The sequence below is a fragment of the Poeciliopsis prolifica genome, unplaced genomic scaffold (assembly GCF_027474105.1).
Source record: "Poeciliopsis prolifica strain line A6 unplaced genomic scaffold, Auburn_PproV2 SCAFFOLD015, whole genome shotgun sequence".
Taxonomy (NCBI): domain Eukaryota; kingdom Metazoa; phylum Chordata; class Actinopteri; order Cyprinodontiformes; family Poeciliidae; genus Poeciliopsis; species Poeciliopsis prolifica.
The window spans coordinates 2005474-2023649 of NW_026562390.1; the positions used below are offsets into that span (position 1 = coordinate 2005474).

General features: G+C 36.3%; 2 protein-coding genes across 4 annotated transcripts in view; both read left to right on the forward strand.

The window, feature by feature from the left end:
- Positions 1 to 8205, forward strand: part of LOC129366745 (transmembrane protein 230-like) — a 33554-nt gene extending 25349 nt beyond the window's left edge. The window contains exons 4-7 of one of the 2 annotated variants that reach the window (XM_055040752.1): positions 1927 to 2063; positions 3423 to 3598; positions 4494 to 4616; positions 6771 to 8205. In XM_055040752.1, coding sequence (XP_054896727.1) covers positions 3518 to 3598; positions 4494 to 4616; positions 6771 to 6911 — 345 coding nt within the window. In that variant the 5' untranslated portion in view covers positions 1927 to 2063; positions 3423 to 3517 and the 3' untranslated portion in view covers positions 6912 to 8205. The remainder of the gene's footprint in view (positions 1 to 1926; positions 2064 to 3422; positions 3599 to 4493; positions 4617 to 6770) is intronic. The other variant, XM_055040751.1, reaches the window with a different exon arrangement.
- Positions 8206 to 8473: 268 nt separating this feature from the next.
- The window catches only part of igsf9a (immunoglobulin superfamily, member 9a), a 53546-nt gene continuing 43843 nt past the window's right edge, over positions 8474 to 18176 (forward strand). For both annotated transcript variants that reach the window (XM_055040323.1, XM_055040324.1), the window contains exons 1-2: positions 8474 to 8913; positions 17993 to 18087. In XM_055040323.1, the coding sequence (XP_054896298.1) occupies positions 18027 to 18087 (61 nt within the window). In that variant the 5' untranslated portion in view covers positions 8474 to 8913; positions 17993 to 18026. The remainder of the gene's footprint in view (positions 8914 to 17992; positions 18088 to 18176) is intronic.

An 18176-nucleotide genomic window follows, 5' to 3' on the forward strand; every position in this document is an offset into this window, starting at 1 on the left:
TTCCCTTGTCTTTTGTAAATGGCAGATTTTTGAAGTTCTTAACTAACAGTTGTCATTTTAACAAGTTTCCTCCCATTTTCCACCGGAGTTCATGCAGTTTCTGACTTCCTAGACACAGAAATCCTGCAGACCTCTCATAGAAATATTTTTTTACTTCATACTGGGTTACAAGGCTTTAACATGATCTCTGAGATCAAAAATGAGACAAAGAGATGCTCAGATAAATCAAAAGCTGTTGGGAACTCAGCAGTCCGGGCTCTCTGAGGTGAGCCGAGTTTCCTGCCAGCCCTCCCACAGCGAGAGGAGCCTCTCTGCCTCACAGAGGTTTTATTTTTAACCGTCAGAGCAGCAGGAGCTCAGGTTTTGTCAGCGGTGAGAATAGGACCTTGCTGGACATTTGATATTTTCCAAATGCAGGGATTCGATTCCAGCAGCCTCTTTTTAGGGAACAGATGCCAGAATCTGTTACCATGAGATCATATGCAGGATTATAAAGTTTACTTCTTAGAGCTTTACGTCATGTCATAATGTGAAAAAAAAAAAAAAAAAACTGGAGAGTTGGTTCAATTCTTTCATGCATGTTTGAGTTTACCTAGCTCCTCCTCTGCAGTTTCCCACTCGGCTCCTTCAAACTAGCCAGGAGCAATTAGCAAACACCTGGTGAAACTGCTGAGCTCATTAAACTTCTCTGTGAAACACTGGTAAAAATTCTGTTAACGGGTCAAAAGAGGCCCAATTTCAAGGTGTTAATTTACAAAGTAAATTTTCTATTAAGTCAAGTTTTATATGTAGCATTTTTATAACAACTGGACGGTAACTTAGTTACCTAATTAAGCTGTAAAATGGTACTAACACATAATACTGCCCCTTTAAACAGATACATTTAATTTTTTTATCAATTGCAACAGCTGGGATGTTAAATAACGACTATCAGGATTACTAAACATGGATCCTGTCTCTTCATAAATCCTCAGCTGTGCAGATGTTGAGTCTGATTTAATATAGAAACAAAAGGATGTTGCTGACATGCGGTTTGGAGTCTGCAGTTGTGATGGTCAAAGCTTTCAACATTACATTTTTTATTATTTGTGGTTTTCACAATGATTGAAGCGTTGCTGCTTTAACTGTGCCGCCTTATTTATGATGGTGAGGAGTTTGTATCTGAGTGCCATTTGTTGTTATGGGACGTCCTTGGTTTCCTGCCATGTGCAGAGACGGACGGTAAATTTTATATTGTTCCCTGCAGGTGGAGGAGGGAGACGTTTTGTTCCTGGAACAAAAAGTCAGTTTGTTGTTTTTCAAGGATGCAATAACTGTTTCAGTAAATAAGGCTTTAAGGAGCAGTAATTTTTCTACATATCCATCAGCAGCTGTAAAAAACAAATAACTATATTTTATTCCTACCATCATCTGACATTAAACGAGACTTTAATGTTCCTGTTTTAGTGATGTTTATATTCAGAAACTTCAGGCATAACATCCAACCTAACTAAATCAGCAAGTCTGACTGCTTCTTTAACTAGCAGTCAGAAATGCTACTTAAAGAAGCTATAATTGCAGACAACAGAAGCTAATATAAAATATTGTTTGTTGTGAATCTGTGGCAGCAAGTGTTGCAGATATGTAAAAGTTTTGCAAAATAATTAATTTCTGCAAAAAAATATGAGGCATTTTTCAGAAAAAACAAAAACCATTCCTGGGTTTCAAAAGTTAAAATATTTGCAAGAAAAATCTCAGCAATTTTGAGATTAAATAGAAAAATTGGTACATTTTACTGCACTTTACTGCATCTATATTCAACTGTATTCAACCTTAAAAGACATTTATTTAAAAATATATCTAAAAGAAATCGTTCCATTCACAATAATTATCTTTCTAAAAACTAATTACAAATGACTAATTGTTTTCTTCCTCTTTAAATCACAGCTCGACGTGAGATTTGCGTGTGCGCATGCGCCTTGAAGGAAAAACAAGGAAGTTTTTCCCTCAATGGAAACACTGTGAATGGGACAGAACTTAGCATCACAGCGAGGCTAACTGAGTTTATTCTGCCTCATGTAAAGGTAAGAGATTCAGCGGCGGAACTAAAGTTGTCGTGTCCGTCTATTTTTGTACGTGTTATTTTCCTCCTAGCATAACTTGTTGGAGGCTAATGCTGGAGCTAATTAAGCTACTAAAACGGTAAACTCAACCAAGAGCATTTTAATTGAGCGAATAATCCTTCATATATTAGCTAAGCGTTTTAAAAATGACCCTAATTCAGTATTAGGAAACCCGAGTGCCTTTTTAAAACATCTTCAGTTTGACGACTGATTAAACTTGTATCAAAAATCTCATTTTCTACTTTTACCTCCTTTTTAAGGCAGCTAAAAGCAGCCACTCAGATTTATTATTATAACCAATAAAATTTACTTTAATTTAGCTGTTAACTATAAAACCTGCCTTATTCAGTGTTCCTGCTAGTTTTATTGTAATTATTTGTCCAAGAAATAAACAACCTTCACAAGAACAGGCTTTAAGGATGACATCACAAAAGGCACAAGGTAGCTAATCCCCTTATTAGTAATTTTAGTAAGCTATAAAAGAAAGAACAACTCTGTTTTTAGCATAAAAATGCACAAAGATGTAATTTTGACAACATACAAACAATTTGAAGATATTTTCAAACCCATTAGGTGTAAACTAGATCCCTGTTCTTCCATTTCGATGACTAAATGGAGTCCTATATATCTCTACAGACACTTATAAGACATTAAAAAGCCTGACAGTTAGCTAGGAGGGTTGCTTTTATCTCCTGTTTACATCCTGGCCTTTTTCAGAATGTTTTTTATTTTCATTTTGTGTTTCAAGGATTTAAGCTCACCAGCTTCAGAATGTCTTATTTTTGAACTTCTTACACTGGAGTTCCCTCTGATATTTTAGGTCTAGAAGTTTTTATATCTGCCAAAAAGATTAAACTGTTAATGTTTTCACGCTTTCTCTTCTATGCAGTTATTTTTGGAAGTTAAAAACATTAATTTTGTGAAATAATTTCTACAATTAGTTGTGTAAATCACCCTAACAAGATGCGCATTTACAAAGTAATTCGCAATGAGTTAAGTTATTGTTTCCAACTTGGTTTAAAGGCAAACAACTTACAAACTGGTAAAATCTAAACACATTATTCATTTTTCAAGTCTTTGTCTAATTGTGAATCCAAAACTTGCTCCAGATTCTCTTCCTTTGTCTTTTTACTTCAATAGAAAATGGATGGTTGAATGCAACCTTTAAGCAATGGGACAAGAAATGAACCTAACTAAATAAATACAGATGTACTTCCTGATTAATCCACATCTGGATGTTACTAAACTAATACTAAACTTCTCCTGACTTTATATCGACCTTGTTCATTTGCCAGGTTTCTATTTGTTTGGATTCATCAGAACTCGTATAAAAAGCTGTAAATGACTGGGACTACCAGCCTGCATTTCTCTGCCCAAACAGCTGTTATGCTACGCTAACGGACGTTGGAAGCAACATGTTGACAGCTGGATTATCCAACAACAAGGTCAAATATTCTCGACTGGCAGCTGACGACGATGGCTACATCGACCTGCAGGTCAGCGCCTCATCGTTAAGTTTTTAGCATTTTTTTTTTTTTTTGATTATGCATTTAGAATTGGCACTGAGCCACTTATTTCACTTCTGATACCGATATCTAGGATTTAGTATCGTCTGATACTGAAGAGACACAGAAAAACAAATCACTAAATAAACCTAAACTAAAAACAAAAAAAAACTTAAATTGACTTGAAATGTCCCCTTTTTGTTTTACTTTAAATGTGTTAAAATGTATTTGATAACTTTTTGATCAACTTAAGAAATTTGGTCAAACGTGCAAAAAACCCTTTAATTTATTCAGTCAGTACAATTAGGATTATAATAGCCAATGTAAATAAATAATAAGAAATTTAATATGACAAAATTAATAAGTTGATTATTTTTGGTCAAATATGTAAAAATAAACTAGAGATATGATATATCGGCATTAACGTTGGTATCAGCTGATTTTAGTAATATTTCTTTTTTTTGGATATCGGTATCGGCTTGCAAAATAAAACTGAGAATATTAACAACCAATATAAATTCCCATCTTGTTGCTGTTTTTTTTGTCCAAAGGTGCCAAAACAATAAATGTATATTGTATTGATAAATGTTGGGTATCGGCAATAAAAGCAATATTAAATATCAAATATTGGTATCAGCCAAAATATTTGTATCGCTGCATTCCTAAAACAAAGTTCAACAAACTTGTGTTAAATGGTTCAGAAAGTGTAATTAGGAATTATAAATGTAATGTAAAATAAGTAAAGCCTAGCATCAGAACCGATACAGATATTTATCGGATATCAACTTTAAATGCAAAGTGTTTAAATGAATTGGTGCCAAATTATATGCTGATTGAAAAGCTTTTTTGTTTCACTGCATAATAATTACACTTTCTGTGTTACTAGTTCAAGAAAAGTCCACCAAAGATCCCGTACAAGGCGATTGGCGTGGCAGTAATCTTGTTCCTGATTGGCTCCTTGCTGATCATTTTGGGAGCCCTGTTTCAGACCGGGATCATCAATGTCGAGGTGAGTTTGAAGTCTGGAAATTATGCATTTTTAGCACTGGTTCATTTTAGTTTTGTAGCATTTTCATGTCTGCGTGATTCCTGTCAATATTTTCCTAAAAATGGTCAAATATTGGAACAAATATTATTGTTAAAGCAACTAGAGTACAAAGAAAAACCCTAAAAGACCTTCGGAAATTATTTAAATAAAATTCTAATTACATGCACTCGTTAGGTAAAACATATTAGATGTTTTAATAAATTATTAAATACAATAATTAAATAGTTAAATGTAAAAACCAAATAATTGTATGATTAATTTTATCATTGCAATCCAGTGACCTGTACAGGTTGTTGCTCGTAGCAAGGGGAAATATTAAATAACACAATTTTATTTTAAAATACTTTTATTTAATTTTACTGTATAATGAATTCCATCTTAAATATGTAAGTATTTAACAATTATATATTGAATTGTTGAGCTTGTGGTCCTTAATACAGCACAGAAGAATGAAATATTTAAAATATGCTCTTAATCATGTTAAAAGTTGACAATCCCTAACTTATCTATTATCAGATTAAGAAATTATTGAAATATTTTATATGGATTTTTATTGGATTGTGGCATTTTTGGACCATTTAGTGAAAGTAGAGAGTCTTTTATTTTACTTAAACAGTTTCACTGACTAAATAAAGTAGCAAGTCATGTACCCTAAGCTTCACATTAACAGTTTTTATAATTTATGCCACTTGGTGCTACAGATATTTTTATGGCCAGGTGGAGCAGAATTTACCGCTGGGTTGGTCCCATTAGTCGACCCGCTGAGCTGTGAAAGCTGAGGATGCTTCAGCTGACTCACCTGCATGAAACATGGCTGCTTTCAGTCTGATAATCAGTGCAGTCAAAATGGCGTCTGCCTCTGTTTTTAGACAAACGTTGAAAATAGACGCTTCGCAGCTGCAGCTAACACAACCAAACCTCAGAAAAAGCTTCACTGATGGTAACAAAAATGTCAGAAATACATTTATATCTCAGGATTTTACAAATATTTAAATTAGACACAAGTTGCTCCTTCAGCTGCCTTTTTCACTCACTCACTACTAACTTTCACCCACTTATTTGCTCGCTCGGTAACTCGGTCTCTAATTCAGTTGTTCTCTCACTTGTTAACTCACTCAATTACTAACTTACTCGACTGCTACTAACTCTTCTAACTCCCATTCACTCACTCACTCTGTAAGTCATTCAGTTGTTCACTAACACCACCACTCCCATTCACTCACTCAGTTACTACTAACACTTTCACTCACTAACTCAGTAACTCAATCACTCCGTAACCTGCTAGCTCGCTAATTCACTCACTCACATACTACCTACTCACTCATGTGTTCACTGTTATATTCACTCTCTCAGTAAGTTGCTGCCCGGATTACTGAATTACTACTAACTCTTACAAACTCATGTTCACTCACTCACTTGCTTAGTAACTCAGTCATTCGGTAACTCATGTTTGCTAACTCACTCAGTTAATAACTTATTAATTCTTTCACTCACTCACTTGGTCACTCACCTACTCACTCACTCAGTAACTTAGTCATTCGCTAATCCACTCACTGACTCACAAACTCGCTCCAAGTTTTAATTTCTTTAAAAACGCAAGTAAAGGAAGTAAATCCACCAGCATCAGATTACGGGATTACATTTGGTTCAGTAGAAGTTCTGTTTGGTGAAAAGTTGTCAGTTGATTGATGAATGATTTTTGTTGTATTTATTTATTTTTTTATTAATCTCAATTACAGTTTTTGAACAGCCAACATTGAAGCAAAGAGTTTATCTGCCAAACCAGATCAATGCCTTCGTTTTTAGTGAGGAAAGTTAAAGATGTAGAGTTAAAGTTCTGCACTGCGGCTTTAGTTCTGCACCAACACAGAAAAACAGATTGTTTTAAAGCCTTGATGCTGCAGTGATGCTGCAGTGCACCTCTGAAAACCAGCAGGGACGCCTACCTGCATGGACTCGGTGCACGATGCTGCCATCTGGTGGTGGAGTCCAGCGCTGCACCCTGACTCACTCATAAAAGCAAAGCCCCCTGCTGTGCTTCTGGTTCACATTTTCCTACCTCGCTTTTTCATTTCATCTCCTCTATTTGATGTTTATTTTTTGTTTTGCTCCTAGAATCCCAACCGCACCGTCCCCATCATCGTCATAGGCCTCCTGGTCTTCCTGCCCGGCTTTTACCACGTCAGGATCGCCTACTACGCCGCCAAGGGTTACCGCGGTTACTCCTACGATGACATCCCGGACTTCGGCGACTGACCCGGGCGACTGTTTACGCTCTGACTCGACTGTAGCAGAACGAGGAGAGCGGCGGAGGCCGACATGTTGCAGCTTTGCTGAAATGTATAACTGTGAGATGTTTCTTCTTTGCTCTGTTTGCTCGTTTCTCGTTGGCTTTTTGAGCCTCCACGCCGAAACACGAGCGACCTCAGAGACTCAAGCTGCTTTATTAGCAGCAGAGGAAGCCGGGCTGCAAAAACTCGACACAGAAATCATATTTCTTATTTACCGTCGCTCCACTGTGGCTGTAGCTCTAGTGTGTTTGCAATATAATCCAAAGTAGAAAAGTTTTTTTTTTTTAAAGGTGTGCAGGTATATATTTTTTAAAGTGTTTGTTTGAAAGCAGTGTTTCTTTTTGTTATGCTGGAGTGACAAGAACGAATGTTTTGACTTTGCTGCAATGAAGCAGAAAATTAAATGTTGGGTGTTTTATTAAATGTTACGTGTTTTAAATGTCATCAGTATGTCAAGAATATTAACAAATGTGGTTTATTTAAGGTTTTAATCAAAATTGTGATGGCATGTTAGGGTAATTATAGACGAGGGGACACAGGGAGGAAATTTCTGCTAAAAAAATCTGAGATTTTCTAGAAAAATCAAGTTTGAAATTTGGAAAATTTGCTAGAAAAACATCCAAAAATTTTTAGATTAATTTCATAAATATTTGAGAAAAAAATCTAGAAATCTTCTGAGGTAAATTTCAAAATGTATTTATTTTTTGGCTTTTCAAATTCTGAAATTTTTCTTGATTTCTCTGAAAATTTTTGAAATTATTCTTAGAATATCTTGAGGTTTTGGCAGAAATGTACTCTTATATTTATATAAGTATACAATGGCCAAAGTATGCTGTTTTACTTTACCAGTATTGCCAATATCAATTATGTTATTTATAGGTATATACTGTGCTAATATTACTAACATGCTGTTAATATTTGACATTTTGCATTGAAAAGTGTAATTTGTCAATGTTTTTTTTTCTTTTAACTTAATTTGGAGTTTTTATATAATGTAAGGTATATATATATATTATCTTTAAAATACCAACATCAGTTGTAATTATATAAGTTAATTAAATTACTACTTAATTAAGTTAAATAAATTGGTATAAAATGTAGAAAAAACGTTCTTTTTTGTGTCAGATTACATCATTTTAAATCAGATGTTCTGATCCGTTAATATTTCTGTTGCCTTTTAAACAAATGCTTTTTCACTCAGTTATCTGGAGAGCTACTTTTCACTTTAACTTGAGTAAAAATGTGTTGAAGTACTGTTATTCTTGTTCACCTTGTAGTTATTTAAAGACAGAGAAAACATTCCTTCTCACCGACTTACATAAAAATCAGATTCATTTTCAACTTTTCAGGCTGAGATAACCTAAATTATTTGAGTTTGCTAAATCTCAGAATATTGTTTGCATTTTTTAAAATCTATTTCACACACAGGCAAATTTTGTGACAAACTGAATTTGTGGGAAAGGTTTTTTTCAGACATTTTTCTTCATGACTTTTAACGGAAGCCCAACAGTTTGACCTCCAGCAGGTAAATGGCGCCCTCTGGTGGTTGCAGCTGAGAATGACGTCATCCGGGGGAGGAGGGGTGGGGGGGATTGGAAATAGGAAAACGTGTCAGCTTGAACAAACAAAACCCTGGATTTAAAAATTCAGGAGCTTCCAGTATTGGGTTGTGCTCTCTGTTCACGGTGTCGAGGAGGAGTTGGGCAGAACAAGGAAGAAGCAGCGGTTCGGTGGGAGGGACGGAGAGGTAAGAGGAGAGGCGTCACCTGTACGTGAAGCGAACACCTGTTGCCCGGTGGGCTCTTTAAGACGCACTAGAGAGGAAGAGGCTCGTGTTACGGCTGGGGATCCCGGTGGCTTTTGTCGCTTACAGGGACAAAACCTTCATTCTGCTCGGTTTCAAACCGTCGCTTCAGTTGGACCGGAGGGAGCATGTAGAGGATTTATTTCTAAAGGGAATCCACCAGGTAAGGTTAAAAACACGATAAAAAGTGTTTAAATGTGGATAAATTGACCTTACTGAGCTGTGTGTGGCATGCAGACCATATAAACTAAACTAATGAACTTTCTCTGGGGTATCATGACGTCAAAAGCGACAGTTTTATATAGATATTATTGGTTTAAAGCCACAAGGCTCCTGTTTTTTCTCCTTCACTAACTGGGTGAGGACTTTGGACTCATAAAGGCGAGATAAAGCGCCTAATTACTGATAAGTTGGAACATAATATCGACTCTTTCCAAATGGATACCAACAAGTGTCGAACGATTCCTAGCTTGCCAGCTAACGTCTAGCTAACGTCCGAACGTTAAACGCTAGCTAGCTGGAAATAACGTTTCATTGTTTAATGGGATGGGTGGGCGATATGGGCGTTTTATCGCGATATTTGGTGGTACTATTTTGACAGTCATCATTTCTTTTTTTAATTTATTGTATCGTTTGGGACTGCATGACAACAATCGTACCCCACAGACTCAAATAATGCTCTTAAAAATACAAACTAATTTGTAATTAGCTTCTTCAGGATAGTGTAATTTGTATCACTAAAATGCACTTAATCGTATTTATAGTGGAGAAAATGGGGAAAAAATAATCAAAACAATACTTTTCTACTTTTATGTGATAAGAAATCAAGATTCTTATCATGACAAGAAATTTATCATGATAAATTATAAGCGATGCGATAAATTCCCACCCCATTTAATGGTGTTTTACTTTGACATCTGTCTGAACGCCACTAACAAAATAATGACTTTGACTCCACCAAATGACTTTGTCAGTGAAACTTTTATTTGAAAAGTTTAAGAGGTATAAATTTATAAAATAATAAAAAAATATAAAGAAAAACGTTAGGTCTGGAGCTAGGTTAATGATCTCTACTTAAATATTTTTTACTTAAGTAATAAGCATCCATCAGCCCATTTAAAAACATTTAATTCAATAGTTTTAATATGATTTCAGAAGGACAAAAACTATGTAATTTAACATAAACAATCTGTAAAGTGCTTAGAAAATACCTAATTTAATTACTATCATTTAATTACCTTAAAATATATTTTACAGTGTTTAGCTATGGTTTTATCAGGGGTTGAAACCTTTTTGTTGCGTTAATGAGCACTTCGGACTTTCTGATAAACTGAACTATAAAATGTTCAATATAAAAGTTTTTAGGTAGCAAACTTTCAAAGCAAATGCATATAAACAAAAGGTCATTTTTAGATTTATTTTTTGCTTTCCAAATAAAAAATATGGTTTGCATTAATATGCTTATTTCTTTAGTGTTGAGTCGATCTTCATTTATCTTCATTTTCCAGCATTAATTGGAAAAAATGTCCGTAAAGTCCCCAGATGAGCCCCGTTTAACAATTTCAGAAACTGTCTCATCGGTTTTTATCGAGCCTCTCGACGCACCAGCTGGTGCCGGTTTAATGGATAATTTTTCCCTCTCACCAAGTTTACGTCATCAGAAAAACAAACTCGGTGGAAATTAATTAACCTGTGAAGGAGAAGAGTCCGTATGGTGGCTCTTGATCTGCAGCAGTACCGTAAACACTTCATGTTGACAACTAAAGCAGACTGAAGTGGAATTGAATCACCGATATAACAAAGGTCTCATCAGCCCATAAGCTGCTGGTGTCAAAATATTGACAGGAGCTCTTTAAAACCTTGAGAAACTGGAATTAAGGATTTTATAAAAGCTTCACCTTGCTATAAAACATGGCTGTTCAAATATTATTTATACAGAAAAAATATAATTTTAGGCATCAGTAGTAAAGCTTTACAGAGATGAGCTTGTGTCCTTGAGCAGTTTCATATTTGAGCTCTCAGGTTCTGAAGAAGAAGGCTCTGACTTTAAATTAAAACCAATTAATTTCTGTGTTTCTTCTCAAACACCCTTTGGCTGAAATATTAAAATCCTTATTGTAATAATCTCTTAATATTTCATACAACACTTTCGCCTTGAAACAGTTCTGAGGTGAGTTTTGCAATGCAGATCAAAAGAAAGACAATTATTTTATTCAAATGATGAGCTACTATTTGCGTGATATAAATGGCAAAAAGCTAATTAGTTTGTTTTCTAGTCATAAAAACAATCATTAAGGCCCAAAACATAAATTTTTAGCTTAATCAGGCATATTTATTGTATCTTATCATTTATCGTGACATGCTACTTTAACTTAAGAACTTTAACTTGTTGTTGTGGTAAATTTCAATTAAAATGTACACTGCAAAAACACAAAACCTTACCGGTATTTTTGTCTAGTTTCTAGTGCAAATATCTTAGTTTTTTTCTTATTTTAATTGTACAAGTAACTTTTCAGAAAGTACTTCTTAAAACAAGCTGGATGTTTGTCTTAATTTACAAGAGACTCTAAATCATTTATTCCTTTGCCAGATTATTCCACGAATCAGAAAAATGTCTTGTTATAAGTGAAATAACTAGAAAGAAATACTTGGTTTCCAAAACTTTCCATATTGTCTGGATTGTTAGTTTTACTATTTTCTTCACTCTTTGTTCAAGTTAAGCATCAATAAATATCAACAAATTTGAAAATATGCTGTTACTCTGTGCAGCTTGGTGATACAAATAACTTTTTAAATGTAACTCATGTTCTAAACAAGCATTTTAGACATGGGAGCAGTGTTTTTGTCACAGCCACACAGTTCTCTAAGAAGGTGTAATAGTCACCATTTTATCACATCATATTGTAATAAAACTTTAAGTCCATGTTGCTCTCCCCAGACGAAGGTTGCAAATCGAAACAGGATGTCTGCTTTTTTGAGTAAAGTCGTCTCTGACGAGCTTTCAGATCGCTTTGGTTTTGCTTTGAGGTTTGTTAAAGGTTGAAGACTGTCAATGGGGGAAAAAGTGGACTAGCGTCAGGTTTTAGCAGTTGTAGGATTTAAGCTAGCCATTTCTCCTGCTAGCGTAGTTTGCTGGCACACATTTGTTTTGGTTGCATTTACCCAGAATGCCCTGTGCTGTAGTCCACTTCCTGCTTCACATGTGAATTCCAACAGCACCGGAGTTCACGTCGACAAAATCGAATCAAGACCGAGGTTTGTAAGCGGACCAGATTTCGCTTTTTTAAGTTCGATTATGTTTTCACACCTCCCCCAATGAGCCAAACTTTTTGGGAAAAACAACCAGACTCTGATTGAACTCGTCGACCAGATGGGGTTTGTGTGATTGCACTCTTATTGCAACAGAAAAAGAAGCAATTCGTGACCACTGTGAAGTTACAGACTGACTTTGTGACCTTGGTTTGACCTCCATATTGCTGCTCTCTCCTTTCTAAGCCAGAGCTTTACAGTCACTCCATCTATGGGGTCAGCAAGACATTGTGGCGTTCACCTTGATTCCCAGATAAGATGCCAAATATTTGCACTCCAAGCGTTTATATGGCCACTAAAGTGGAACCCTCTTTATTTTGCCTGTCCTATTTTCCCCCTAAGTGCACATCAAACCGAGCCAGACGCAGAGTACCCATTGTGATGGAAGCAGCGTGTTTGGATTTATAAAAACCAGCCTTTCTGACACATGTGCAAGGATGGGGAAAAAGTATGATGTAGATTAACAGGAGCCAGGCTGAATGAAGTAAGCTCCCTGGGGAAAACTCTTATCACGGTAACAAAGACGAACCGGGTTGGAGCAGGGTGAATGCCAATGAAGAGCATTTTATTTTTTATTCCTTTCTTGAGAGAGATGGCTGACAGGAGATGTTCCAACATGACATTTTACAGCCTCAAACGTTCCGGTGATGGCGAGTTTGGCAAAGAATGACATGAAATTTAAATGCAAGATGGAATAGGAAGCTGTAACAGAGAAGAGATTTGAGGGCAAATTTAAAAATGTATATTTTGACATTTTTGAGTCTTTAACCTTTCATATGAAAAGCATGTTTTAAATGTTTTGAAGCTGTTTGTTCTTCAGATTCATGATTGGCAGGCAAGGTCAAATACTGAAAAGTAAATACTATTTTTTTGGGTGTTTATGCCTTATCATTTAAGTTTTCTCCTGAAAATATTGGTAAAAATTAAACTTGCATTCCCTTAAATTTTTTGTTGCATGTCTCAACAACTACATTGATCAAGATTTCCTTAATTTAAGGAAGTTTTTTCTAAAGGAAGATTTTAAATCTTGTGAAAAGTTTTATTTGCACAAGTTTTAGGGTACACTGATAGAGCGACAACTGTATCACCAAATATGCTCTGTTCTCGCTAGAGTAATTTTGCTCCAAATTTGTTCCATTTTGTGCAAAGTTTTATTTGCACACATTTTAGGACCCTCCAATTTCCTCTCACTGATACAGTGAGAGCAATTTGGAGGAGTCCTAGGATTAAACCTTGGGGTACTCCCAAGTTCTCTTTACAAATTGTCTGGGAACTAATAAGCCATTTGTGGAAAGTTTGTTTTAAATCAAACTTGTTTTAAATCAAACTTTGCACAAATGGTTTATTAGATGCAAACTAATTTGTAAAGAGAACTTGGAGTACCCCAAGGTTTAATCCTCGGATCCCTCCAATTTGCTCTTCCTATTTAAGATTATAACAAGAAAAAAATGATTATTTACCAAAGCTACGCTGATGAAACACAGCTCTACGTTTCAGTGTCACCAGCTGACGTTCTTCGGCTGAACAGAAACAGCTGTTCACATTTTTTTTTGTATTTTCTTGAAGAATTTATCTCCAAATTATTGGCAGGAAATCTTCCAATTTGTCGTTTAATTTTTGTGCCGCGTGTCCAAAACAAATTAAACTAGAAGGTAATTTTTCTCCACCTTTCTGATCATTCTAGGTAATCAGAAAAACGGAGTAGGAAATAAAATCCAAGTGAGTGATGAGGCAAATCTTTCATCTTTTCTTTCTCTCTTTAAAAAGAGAGAGTTTGCTAATGGCGGGTTTGCATTTGGGGCATTTAGTGATCACGAAATCAGCTCCCAAAATGATAAACGGCAGTAGCTTCAGTGCTTTTTCTGGCTTATCTAGGGGAATATTTGGGTTAAAGACGATAATCCTTAAAAGCCACAGCCGTACTTTGCGCTCGGTGCTTTTCAATCCTTTTTTTTTTTTAAACATAATTGTGTCAGCACCATTATCATTTATGAAATTAAATCTCCTGCATAACAAATTAGCAACTCTGTTAACTCATCTTCTACGTTGCTGCCGATTTCCACATCTTAGAAAAATAAAAAGAGGTTTTCACGTTCGCTGATTCTCTTGAGTAATGAATCAAAATCTCAAACTCAAATTTTCTTTTCTTACGTTTGAGCTTTCATGTTGAACAGAGCAAGCTATGTTTAATTTAATTAATCAGTTAAAGTACAATCTATTCACATTGATTTAATTAAGCTAAAGAAACACATTTTGACAATGCATTCAGGAGAGGAGGCGTCGGAGGGACCTGATCGACCAATCAGAGGTGGAGTCAGGAGAATGATGTCATGCTTACATAGCCAGTCAACATTAGCCTTTTGGTTTTTAAGTAATTGTCAGATTGTTCTGTCAAATTCTTTTTAGTCGTGGGTTTTTTGCATTGGAAGTCTCTTTTTTATGGTTTATCATAAATATTTAAATTAAGCATGCAGTGAATTGCTATTCTGGTATTTGGAGTAATTTTTTACCTCTCTTTTGAAGGTCACTAATGTGAATAATGGCTCTGATTGTGGTTTTCTGGAAAGGATTTGTAGCCATTAGCCTAGCTAGCATTCATCCAGCAGCCCACCATGTTTTTCAGTTAAAAAATACAAAAATTTTAAAAAGACTTGAATAAATAAGCAATTCTTTGCCTGGTGGGGACACAAGTTAAGCCTGGTGGCCCGCCAGGCTTATAATGATTAGCTTAATGATTTTAATGACTGCATTTTTGCTAAATATAATTATATGTAATAACTAGTTACTGTATTATGTTTTTATAGTTTTAGGTCTTTTAGATGAAAAGTCAAAGTTGATTATGCTGTCATTTATTTATCTGCATATTTCAAACTTTTGATCTTGATTATTTCTAATGTTTCACCCAAGTTGTACGTCTTTTTCCTTTTTTCCGAGTGTTTTCTGTTTCCGTATTGAAGTTGATGTCCAATTCTGTTTGTGGCAGATGGAAATGCTCCACATCCTCTGAGGAAAAGCTTAGTGCTTCGTTTTCCTTAAAGGGTCCGAGTAAAAATCGATAATCTGGCAAAGAGCTGGAAGAACTTTTTCCTGCAGGAGAAACTCGATCCGATGGGAAAACCATTTGTTTCCCTGATAAATCTGAGCTTCAGTCCTGATCATTCAGCCCGTCTCCTTACGCAGATGGAGCGGGCCGCAGCAGAATCTCAACAGCATGCCTGTCACTGACGTTTCTATTTCTGTCATGTGATAAATCAGTGAGAGACGAGCTGCTTCGCTTTGGGAGCTACCTGCTCATTCATTACATCTTTAGAGCGAGTGCCGGCGCCGCAGCTGTGCCATCGGTGTCAAGACAGAGGCAGAATACATCTGAGGGAGACGCTCTGAGTCACCGTGGCGTCCAAACAAAGCGGCCGTGCGTTTGTTTGGCAGCTCTCACAGTTTTTGGTTCTGATTTAATGACAGGAAATGTCCTGCAGCGTAATGAGATTTTTTTGTGCCTTTTATCCTTCCTCTCGCTGCGTTTGCCTCTCCGTCTGTCCCTCGTTTCTTCTTTATTTTTTTATTGCTTTCTGTTTTGCCGCAGTTCTGACCAATAAAGCTGCGAGAAACAGATTTATTTATCTGGAGCTGTCAGTTGGCTTTTCTTCTTCTTCTTCTGCTTCCTTACAACTTTTTTGTGAAGTTGTGTGTTTGAAAAAAGCAAACTGTAGCTTCACTGCACAGTTTTTAGTGTTTGAAGCTGGCGTTTCAGAGTGATGCGTTCAGGCATATTTGTGGAAAGTTGGGTGGAAGGAAAAGCTGCAAAAGCAACAAATGAAGATCTTAATAATGCTGTATTTATAAAGTACTTTAAAAGCAACAAGCACCCAACAAAGAATGGAAAAAAAATCATTTCTAATACTTTTTCTATATTTAGTATTTTTTTAACCTTAAGCTCCAATAAAAACTCCATCCAAATAGTTGCAGATATTGATAAAATAACAAAAAAAAAATTATTGTTTGGTACGTTAAAACAAACTAATATTACTTTCAATGCTACTAGCCGTTGTTAGCATTGTTAGCTTGCAGAAATAATGGAGTACTCTACAAACATGACCGTTAAAGTGATCGATATGTTTGAAGCCCTACCTTTTTCCTTCCACTCAACTTTCCATTGCAACACTCTATCTATTTTTATTACTCCTCTTTTCTTTCAGATAAAAACTTCTGAGATATTGAATTTTGAGTTTTCAAAAGCTGTAAATTGCTTTTGTGACAATTAAGAGAAATAAATGAACAATTGTGGGAACTATGTAACCATATGGAACTTTTGCTGTTTGAAATGAATCGCTGACTCATTGTCAAACGCTCCAAGCTGAAGAAACGCACTAAGTGATGGATTGCCAGGCTTGGAGTTGCAGTTATTTTCTTCTTCTTCTTCGCAGAAGCGTAACGTTGCGGCTAATCTCGCCTGCCTTTGTCCACTTTAAATCAAATGCAGTTTGTTCAGCATAAAGTTTTTCTGCGAGGCGGCGAGAAGCCAGGCAGGTGAAGGACTGTGAATTGGTGTGTTTACGCTCCAGCTGACGGTGATGAACAGAATGGCTGCAGATTGAGTTTTAACTCTCGCATTAATTCTGGGGAAAGTCTCGTACGCCGTTTGCTGAGGCATGGGAGCGGGTTGAGCGCAGCACGCCGGCTGTTGACAGGCGGCGTAATTGTTTTGCACCGGCTCAGACTTTGCCCCGGCCCCAAAGATGGAGACGGCCATAAAAACTAGCGTGGGAGTGGGACTGAAAATAGGATCTGCACGGCCGCTAACCTGGGCGCTGGAGTGCGGCTGATCACAATCAGGAAGTGGAGAAATCACCGAGAATGTGACAAGCTGATCGTTCACATTTATTTGACTTTAACGCATTATGTCGATTGATTTTAAGATGCTGTCCTGAACTAAAAACCAACAAAACGCTGAATTTGACACCTTAAATTTACCTGCCTAGTGAAGATTTATTGTGATAAATTTCTTATCTTGGGTGTTTTTGTCATTGTTGCAATAAGTTCCAATTAATAATGATCAACATCCTGAAAACCTGTCTTTTTGTTCAGTTTTTCTTTTTCACAAAAAAAGTCAAATTGCCCTTTTTTCAATTTGAAAATCAGTCTTATCGAGTTTCCAACACTGAGTGAAGTTGAAGCTGGTGTTGGTGATACCGATTCTGTACCAACACTTTGTGCAAAACCTGTTAAATAGACAAAACTAAGATTTTCACTAGAAACAACACCAAAAATACTTGGTAGAATTGAGTGTTTTTACAGTGTAGGAGCCTGGAAACCAACATCATCTTCTAATTTTGCACAAAGAGCTGAAACAGCTGGTGGTACGACCTTTCACCTTTCACAGTGGGAACAGATGGTTGCTTACAGCTGCAGCTTTTATTTTTCCAACAACATCACAAATATTCAGGATGTGTGACAAATATGTGCAAAGCTTTGGAGTGTCCCAATCTGGACGGAACGAAAGAATGTTTTAAATTAAAAATTCATTGACATTTCAAACACTGAAGCAGAACTGAACCATTTGTTGGACTTTTATCGATGCGGTCGTCCTTGATTGCAAAGCCTTCAGCCAAACACCTTTAAATAAAACGCATAACTCCAGAGATTTATGTGGCATTTATACCAGTAGGTTGTACAAAAAGGAGAGTCAGGCCAGGCTTTCTGGCTGCAGAAGCTGCTCTTCCCATTTGTGTAATGATATGGGATGAGTTCCAGGTATCGGAAAACTATAGAAAAACCCCCCGAGTTCTCTTCTCTCCCCTTCCTGTAAAACGATGACAGAGCCGACGGCTCGGTTAGAGTCTTCTGAGGTTGGAAAGCTGTCACAGATGGCTGTCATCTTATGTGCAGCCAAGGAAGTAATGGGAATGTGACAATTGTGTGTCTTTTGCCAACAGGCTGAACATGCTGCAGGTTGTTTGACTGACAGATATGAGGTCAGGAAGATCATACTGGCAGACTTTTGCTGCAGTTGTACTCGTTTGCCACTTTTGTAAGTATCTCTTTATTGATTCCAATGGAAATATTGTAGCTGTAATACCTGGATCCCCTAGACGAGCCTCTCATTTCACTGCTTATGGA